At 51.7% G+C, this 9,132-nt stretch overlaps 1 protein-coding gene across 6 annotated transcripts; it reads left to right on the forward strand.

Annotated features, from left to right (window-relative positions):
• PPP1R3E (protein phosphatase 1 regulatory subunit 3E) lies at positions 1-6,630 on the forward strand. 6 transcript variants are annotated; one of them, XM_063697788.1, is made up of 5 exons: positions 1-842; positions 1,144-1,608; positions 2,142-2,894; positions 3,449-3,586; positions 4,706-6,630. In XM_063697788.1, exons 1-2 carry the CDS (start codon positions 426-428, stop codon positions 1,564-1,566), a joined length of 840 nt encoding a protein of 279 aa, XP_063553858.1. In that variant the 5' UTR covers positions 1-425; the 3' UTR covers positions 1,567-1,608; positions 2,142-2,894; positions 3,449-3,586; positions 4,706-6,630. The 6 variants fall into 6 exon arrangements, with proteins under 6 accessions (XP_063553858.1, XP_063553857.1, XP_063553853.1 ...); XM_063697787.1 differs by having other exon boundaries at positions 2,142-2,244; positions 2,631-3,586; XM_063697783.1 differs by having other exon boundaries at positions 1,144-2,894; positions 3,446-3,586.
• The last annotated feature ends 2,502 nt before the right edge of the window (positions 6,631-9,132 follow it).

Here is a 9,132-nt window from a genome sequence, read left to right on the forward strand (position 1 = left end):
AAAGGTTGAGTAGCTTCACTCGGGACCGAAAAGGTGGAGTCCCCGCCCCCTGGTGCAGCAGCGAAGACAAGCGGAGCCACCTGTCAGAGGGCTGTGGGCGGGGGCGCCCGGGCCGTGAGGGCCTTGGAACCGGAGGGTGAGTGCCATTGAGCGCACGCTCAGAGCAGACCGCTAGCAGGAGGCAGGATGTGATAGTCTAAGACCCTGGAAGCTGACGGCCAGAGGGAGGGAAGGGTGGTCACAGAGGAGAGGCAAAGCAACGGGAGGTGGAGGATCCTGGAGGTGACTGCAAGGAGAATACACAGCAGCGATGGGCTGCTGAAGCGGACCCAGCGACTTCTGCGCTGACGCGTGGCGGGCGGGAGAGAGGAAGAGAGGGGAGCGCGGTGGCGCTGCGAGCTGGCCCCGCCAGGGAAGGGGCTGCCATGTCCCGTGAGCGGCCCCCGGGCACCGACATTCCCCGCAACCTGAGCTTCATCGCCGCGCTAACGGAGCGCGCCTACTACCGTAGCCAGCGGCCCAGCCTCGAGGAGGAGCCGGAGGAGGAGCCAGGCGAGGGCGGGACGCGGTTCGGGGCCCGATCCCGCGCTCACGCACCGAGTCGGGGCCGTCGGGCCCGCTCTGCACCAGCCGGAGGCGGCGGGGCCCAGGCGCCCCGCAGCCGTAGCCCAGACACCCGCAAGAGAGTGCGTTTCGCCGACGCACTGGGATTGGAGCTGGCTGCCGTGCGCCGCTTCCGTCCCGGTGAGCCGCCCCGGGTGCCCCGCCACGTGCAGATCCAATTGCAGAGGGACGCCCTCCGCCACTTCGCGCCCTGCCAGCCCCGCGCCCGCGGCCTCCAGGTAGGCGGCGGGGGCACCTCCCCTCCTGGGGACCTCCTCCAGTCGGCCGCAGCGGGCTTCTGGGAGTGGATTTGCCAAAGAGCACCCATCTCCATCCCATCCCTGGGCTTGCGCCTGCCCATCCCTTTTGGGGACCCCATCTGCGAGTGGCTCTAGGCCACCCTGGCAGCTGGGCCGCACTCTGCCGGCCTGGACGCCGGGGTCGGCCTCTGATTGGTCTAGTGCCTTGCTCTGACACCGCCCCCTGTCTCTCCCCTCTCTCCGCCCTGGGCTCCCTCCTCCCGCTTCTTCTTTCCCCCAGGAGGCGCGCGCCGCCCTGGAGCCGGCCAGCGAGCCCGGCTTCGCCGCCCGCTTGCAGGCGCAGCGCATCTGCCTGGAACGCGCCGAGGCGGGCCCGCTGGGCGTGGCCGGGAGCGCGCGCGTGCTGGACCTGGCCTACGAGAAGCGCGTGAGCGTGCGCTGGAGCGCCGACGGCTGGCGGAGCCAACGCGAGGCGCCAGCCGCCTACGCCGGTCCGGCCCCGCCCCCGCCGCGCGCCGACCGCTTCGCCTTCCGCCTGCCCGCGCCGCCGATTGGGGGCGCCCTGCTCTTCGCCTTGCGCTACCGTGTGACAGGTCACGAGTTCTGGGACAACAACGGCGGCCGTGACTATGCTCTACGTGGGCCCGAGCACCCGGGCAGTGGCGGAGCCCCGGAGCCGCAGGGCTGGATCCACTTTATCTGAGACGAGGCGCCTGCGGCCGACGGCGGAAAACACCAAAGGCACCTGGGGGCGGGGCGAGCCGATGTGGCGGGGAGGAGTAGGAGAGACCAGGATTGGCGGGAGCGGTCCAAGGGAGTCAAGCCGGGGAGGGCGAAAAGGGTGGGGAAATCAGGGGCGTGGGGGCGTGGGGGCGTGGGGGCGGGGGGAGTGAGCGGAACCAAAGAAGCTCCGGGAGATCCGGGTGTTAAAAGCTGGTTGGATGTGAATGGAGGGAACTCAGAATATAGGAGGAAGGAGACCCGAAACGGCACCGGAGGGATTATAAAAAAAGGAAAAGAATGGGGATGATGATGGCCTTCCCTTCAGTGAGTGGGCCCTGGGAGAAAGGGAGGAGGTCCATCAGGCCTAGGCGGTTGAAGAAGGTTAAGAACCTTTTGGAGATGGAGGAGGTATGATGTGAAGTAGCCCACCCAGTCGAAGGCATTTACATTGCTGGCGCATTCCCTCTTCTTACCGTCCTTTTCCACCTCAGATCCCCCTGTCCTACCCATCCTAGCTTTAACTCAGCCATAATTGCCTTGCTTAATCCCAGGAACCTGGCCACTGCTCCTTGGTCCTTGGCATTATGACGGGATTCCCTTGTCACCTCTGACAGTTCCTGGCTGCGGTGTCCGCGGACTGGCTGGGGAGTGATGACAGGTAGCCATCAGAGCTCCAGCCTCCAGGCAGCTTTAGGGATTAAAACGGAGGCCAAAGCAACTCCAGACCTGTTTTTATAGCCAAATACTGAGCCTCAGGGGTTGTACACTCAGGGGCTTCCGGGAAAATGCCAGCCTTACTTTTCTGGGGTGCCTTTTAATAACCTCCAAGCACTTTATGGACTGTTTGTCGAGGGACGGTGAATCAGAAGAATCACTATTCTGATTTCCTTTGTCTCCGAAGAGGAAGTCCCTGACTAGCTATATAACTTTGGGCAAGTTACCTCTCACCTCTTTGTGCCCCAGTGTTTTCCTTGGGAAACTGGATTTAGGTTAGATGATCTTTTAAGGCTCCTTGTATGATATTTTGTGATCTGTACATGGCAGAGTATAGATTAGAAGCCACATTTTCCAACCTAGTGCTATGGTTCAGAATACATAGCACCCCAAGCGTCTGGCTGGAGCCGAGGATGGGTCCTCCAGTTTTTGGCACAGATGTACCGGAGCCCAGGAAGCATCCCATAACCAACCTTCAGCCCCACCGCCACCCCAGCGTATTCCAGAGCCGCTTCCAAACCACAGCCTATCCTCTGCTCCATTTCGCTCTTGCCCTCACAGACTTTCAGCCTCCATGCTCTGAGACAACTGTGGGTAGGTACATCTCTGTTGGTGAAAATGATGCTTAAGAACCCCAAAGATTAAAGGAAACAATGTTAAGGGCCTTTGTGAGGATAAAAGATAATGGGTATATGGAATAGAAACATTTCAAATGAAGAATCAAAGCATTTCAATCAATTCACTTGGTTGTAACAAAAACAAAAACAAAAAAACACCAAAGCAACTTGAATAGTAAATGGCACCAGAAGATGGCAGTCTGCTCCATAACCAGAGCAAGTGCAGCGGGAAAGCTGGACTCTCATACCCACTCATATTCATGCCTTATATAAGCCTCTCCTCCTGGTTAACCTTAACAGGGGAGTGATTCCTCTGCTGGTTGCTGTTTTTCCTTTTCTCTTTCCCTATTCCTAACCTCTTTGCTTCTCTCTTTCTTTCCTTGTGTCTCTCCCTTCTCTTTTCTTTTTTCTTTTAACATATAGGGTATTTTTTTCTTTTAACATATAGGGTATTTACCTTCATTTTGTTTATTTCCATTTGTTTCCTTCTTCATTCATGTTCATCTCTGCTATTCCTTCTCCCTCCAGAAGGGATGGAAACCCTATTTTCTTTTCTCCAAGACCATGGTTGGTCTGCTTCCCTCACTCGGGCTCCTTGACAGTCTTCTAGAAGAGAGAAGGAGGAAAAGAAGCAGTTCCTGATGTTACAAATGAACAAGGATCTCCCAGGTAACCAGCTCCCCACACCCATTTCTGTTACTAATTTCTCAAAGAGAAATTTCTGGTTCCCCTTCTTCCTTATCACTGAGTGAAAGGGGACGGGCATGCACGTGTGCCCATACATGCATTCAGAATAGAGTGTGGGGGCAGGGGCGGTAGTTCATGCCTGTAATCCCAGCACTTTGGGAGGCTGAGGCAGGTGGATCATTTGAGGTCAGGAGTTCAAGACCAGCCTGGCCAACATACTGAAACCCTGTCTCTACTAAAAAGACAAAAATTAGCCGGGCATGGTGATTCATGCCTGTAGTCCCAGCTACTCATGAGGCTGAGGCAGGAGAATCACTTTAACCGGGAGACAGAGGTTGCAGTGAGCTGATATTGCACCACTGCACTCCAGCCTGGGTGACAGAGTGAGACTCCGTCTCAAAAAATAAAAAAAAAGAATAGAGTATGGGGCTTGTTGGCTTGTTACCATGCCCCTCCTGTCCACAGCCTTAGTCTTTGAGAAAAGATGGCTGAAAGAGAGGAACTCTCCAAGTCATTCCGCAAACAAATGCCCATTTAAACATCATCGTTGTCTTGTGAAGAAAACAGGAAGAATGTCATGCACCATGTGGATCACCTTCAGTTCAAAGTTGCAGCAAAGTGAAGAAAGAAACTACTGGAAGCCACCCAGCAATGCACTGTTTAGTCATCAATTAGGAGCCCATGGGAGGATAATAGGGAGACTGGGTGGAGGCTCAGTGTGTAATAATCTCTTGTCCAATGTATGTGTGTCACTGCCATGTTGTATGAACAATAGTGAGGGCTCACATTTACTTAACACTTGTGTGCTCAAATCTGGGTTTTTCTTTCTTTCCAGAACTATGACTCGATCATAAAATCTGTTTTGTTTGCATGCATGCCCAAAACAACCCTATAAGTAGAACATTATCATTATCTCTGTTTTAGAGGTGAGGAAACAGGCTCAGAGAAGCTCAGAAATTTGTTCAAGATTGCACAGCTAGTAAATGGCAGAAGTAGGATTGTGAATCCAGGGAATCTCCAGAGCCTCTGTGTAACCATGATGTTATATTTTTTTTCCTCTTTAAAAACAAAATAAAAAACCTTGCTATAATCTCTTATTAGGAAAAGATCATAGTTTCTGATTGTGCTCTGCCTTCCCATCCTGCCAATCTCCTGGACTGGCTTGGAGAAGACGGGGCCGCCGAGCTTCATCTGTGACTCAAAGGAGTTTGCTGCTGTCTCCTGTGTCAGTGTCCCATCTATGCAGGATCAGCACGGGACCCCCCTCACCTTCCTACTTACACTCTAGCCTTTCCATACATTGGAATTCTCTCCTGGCCCTAGCCAGCGCTCCACACCTGTTGGTGTGCCACCTCCCTCCCTCTTCCCCCACTGGCCTTGAAGAGGCAAACCCCCTAATGTTGCCACTGGGTTGGGTCCATGACTAGGACACCTGCTAGAGGGTCTGTGCTTGGGCCTTTTCTAGGAATCCTGATGTTACTGGGTAAGTGCCAACTCTGTGGGCAGAATGCTAATGATAATCCTGTTCCCTAACCTCTCTCAGAAGTACCCTGGCTCACTCTCCCCAATCTCAGCTTTATAGAACAACATTTTGGTCTTGATTATTCCCATATCAAGCTGCCCCAGGGCTTCGGTAAGCTGTTAGTTGCCCCACTGCCTCAAGGCTGGGTCTGGCTGAGCTACTTTCTTATGCACACAAATAATGGGTGTCTCCTTGGAACCTGACACAAAACTATCAGTGCTACCAAGCCTTGTAAAATAGGGAAGAAACTAATATTTCTTGAGTGGCTTCTGAGTGCCTGGTGCTTTCGCGGCTCTCTGGAGAGATTCCTTGCCCTGATGCCTTTGGTGTGTACTCCTCTCCCAGGACTTCAGCACTGAGATTTTCCCAACCCCCTGGCTTTTCCTCACCTTGGGTTGAGTTGATCCGGCACTACCACAAACCCCACCATCTGCAAACCAACCAAGATTAGGCAGTATGCCCTTTCCGTCTTGCACTGCTCTTCCAAAACTTCCATCTGTATTTCTCACACCCTCAGTAAGCAAAGCTGAGTGTGCGGGGACAGAGCTGCATCCACTGCTTTCTCCCAGCGGGTGCAGTCTAATCTGACACGGGGAACGCTAGGAGTTTAGCGGAATCTTCAGCCACCCTATTAATGTGTTACGCATTAGGCATTGTAGTGGAAACTCCTCTGACGGCTGATGACTATATGAACAGGAGCAATTTGGAATATAACATGTCAGCCGTGGACTGGGAGGTGCCGTAAGAGAAAACACTACCAGGGTCATAGGCTTGGGTCCTTGAGGCAACCCAGCAGGGACACTGTTGCCCATTCCTCTCATCCAGACTGCAGGTATCTTCCTACACCTCCCTGTCCCATAGCCTCCGTCCTGTTTTTTGTTGGTTTGTTTTTCTTTGTGAATGTAGAAAACCATTTCATCATGAGCCCTAGCTCCTCAGTTTTCCATCTAACACCCACATTCCCTTGTTTCTAACTGCTGGGTTTTTCTGGAGCCTGCTGGGATCTTTGCAGTTTGCAGATCATAGAATCAGACATGAAAAGGCTTCTCTTCAGACGTCATTGGTTCCTGGCTCCTTTGCAGATGAGAACACAGGTCCAGAGGTGAGAAATGACTCTAGCAGGGTCATAGAATTTGTTAGTGCAGCTCAAGATGGGACTTAAACTCAGGCCTCCTGATCACATCCCATTCCTAGGCTAGGAAACAGGTCTCTGCTGGGTGTGGTGGTTCATACCTGTAATCGCAACACTTTGGGAGGCTGAGGCAGGAGCGTTGCTTGAGTCCCGGAGTTCGAGACCAGTCTGAGCAACACAGTGGGACCCTGTCTCTACAAAAACTTTAAAAATTAGCTGGGCATGGTTGCACACATCTGTAGTCCCAGCTACTCGGGAAGCTGAGACAGGAGGATCGCTTGAGCCCAGGAGCTGGAGGTTACTGAGCTATGATCGCACCACTGCACTCCAGCTTGGTGACAGTGAGACCCTCAAAAAAAAAAAAAAAGAAAAGAAAGAGGTGTCTACACAAGCCCGTGATTCTTCATGGCAAGGGATAACATCAGAAATGTTTCATTTTCTGCTATTAGTTTCCATTCCTTTCCCCATCCAGGCATAAAGAGAAACAAAAGACAATGATGGTATTCTCTGTGTCCTCAGCTTTGGCACTTTTGTTGATGTTGCTAAGGAGCAGTGACCTTGCTAAAAAGACTGAATAATCCACCCACTGAATAGCTAACCTGGGGAGGAAATGAAAATTTCCTATGTGGATCTCCCCAAATCCATTGTCACCAGGCCCTCCCAGAGCCTCCTCAGTTCCTTCACAGTGCAACCCTGTGTACTTGGCCCGCAACCCAATAGTACTGTGCCTCACTTCGCCTTCCATGAGTAACTACCCTCCCTTCTGGACATAAAACCTCATATTTTAAATAAAGTTGAAATATGAAAAGAAAGTATGTCATAAGATATTGAAAAGTATTGTGTGTTTTGGGCTAAGGGCAGCAAGAGACTCAGAGATAAGATTCCCTCCTTGACTCAATTTCTTGGTCACCTTGTTTTTTGTGTGTGTGTGTCCAGAAAAATTTAATAAGTTTGCTGAAATTATTATAAAGTTGAACCACTGAAATGTTCACTGAAACATTTTGACTTGCATTAATGCTTTACTTCCCCACCCACATTTACATTAAAAATTCACACACAAATGAAAATTGAAAACTGACAACACCTGACTTCTGTCTCTATTTTTCTGCTCACAGTCATATACTTAGGTACCTTTTGACCCCATGGGGAAAAAATATCTAACATTCAGAACTACCAGTGACAGGAAGCAGCGACTTTTTTTTTTTTAAGAATGAAGTTTTCCCCATCATAATGGATTCTTAAGCACATTCTTCACGCATGCGACGTGCTAGCTGGATGTCTTTTGACATAGGTGTTACACGTTTGGCATGGACAACACACAGGTTGGTGTCTTCAAAAAGCCAACCAGATAGGCTTTGCTTGCCTCCTGCAAAGCACCACTAAGCTGCACTCTGCAACGGCAGATCTGTTTTAAAGTCCTGAGCAATTTATCACACCAGATGCTGGAAGGGAAGTTTGCGAATCAGTTCAGTAGATGTCTGATAATGGCTAATTTCACGGAGTGCCACAGTACCAGGCCTGTAATGACGAGGTTTCTTCGCCCTCCAGTAGAGGGCGCACTCTTGTGAGCAGTTTTTTTGTGTGTGGTGGGGGAGGGGTGTGTGTGTGTTGTTTTTTGTTTTTTGTTTTTCCTGAGAGTCTTGCTGTCACCCAGGCTGGAGTGCAATGGCGAGATCTCGTCTGGCTGCAACCTCTGCCTCCCGGGTTCAAGTGATTCTCCTGCCTCAGCCTCCGGAGTAGCTGGGATTACAGGGGCGTGCCACCACACCCGGCTAATTTTTGTATTTTTAGTGGAGACAGGGTTTCACCATGTTGGCCAGGCTGGTTTCGAACTCCTGACCTCAGATGATCCACCCGCCTCGGCCTCCCAAAGTGCTGAGATTACAGGCGTGAGCCATGCGCCTGGCCCCCAGTTTTTGTATTTTTTTAATAGTCGGGGTTTTGCCATGTTGGGCAGGCTGGTGTCGAACTCCAGGCCCCAAGTGATCCGCCCGCCTTGGCCTCCTGAAGTGCTGGAATTACACGCGTGAGCCATCTCGCCCAGCCGGAGCAGCTTTTGTAGCCAGTTGCTTCCTGGGTGCTTTACCTTCAGTCAATTTGTGAGCAATCTGCTTTGTGTGAGACTGTGAGAGAGACCTCCTTACTTACTCCCCTTCTTCAGCTAGAGCTCAGGGAGCTAGAGATGGTCCTGGTTAGAGAGCTACCTTATTTCCTAAAAGTCCTATTCTCATTCTGCTGGAGTCCCCTCTGGCTATGCAAATGCTGAGGTGAAGGAGTTTTGGAGGACTTACGCAGTCCTGATGTAAGACACTCCCAACAGGATCCTATCATCATTTTGGGTAGTGGGAAATTTACCAGGGCCCAGCTCTTCTCTGGAACCCAGCACCAACTGCTTTAACCAACAGTTAAAGGGAAGGAAGAGCTTGGGAAAAGCCCTGCGTTTCTCCTTGGGTGGGGAAATCCTTCCTTAAGAAGACCATCTGAGTTACATTCTGCTGCTGCTTTTTTTTTTTTTTTTTTTTTTTTTTTGAGACAGAGTCTCACTCTGTCGCTAGGCCAGAGTGCAGTGACGCAGTCTCGGCTCACTGCAACCTCTGTCTCCCGGCTTCAAGCGATTCCCCTGCCTCAGCCTCCCGAGTAGCTGGGACTACAGGCGTGCGCCACCACGCCCAGCTAATTTTTGTATTTTTAGTAGAGACGGGGTTTCACCATGTTGGCCAGGATGGTCTCTATCTCTTGACCACGCGATCCGTCCACCTCGGCCTCCCAAAGGGTTGGGATTACAGGTGTGAGCCACTGTGCCCGGCCTACATTCTGCTCCTTAAGTGCTGGATGAAAGAGCAAAGCCCTTATCAAAGGCAACCCCCTAAGGCA

This window comes from Gorilla gorilla, chromosome 15 (assembly GCF_029281585.2).
Source record: "Gorilla gorilla gorilla isolate KB3781 chromosome 15, NHGRI_mGorGor1-v2.1_pri, whole genome shotgun sequence".
NCBI classification, from domain to species: Eukaryota; Metazoa; Chordata; class Mammalia; order Primates; family Hominidae; genus Gorilla; species Gorilla gorilla.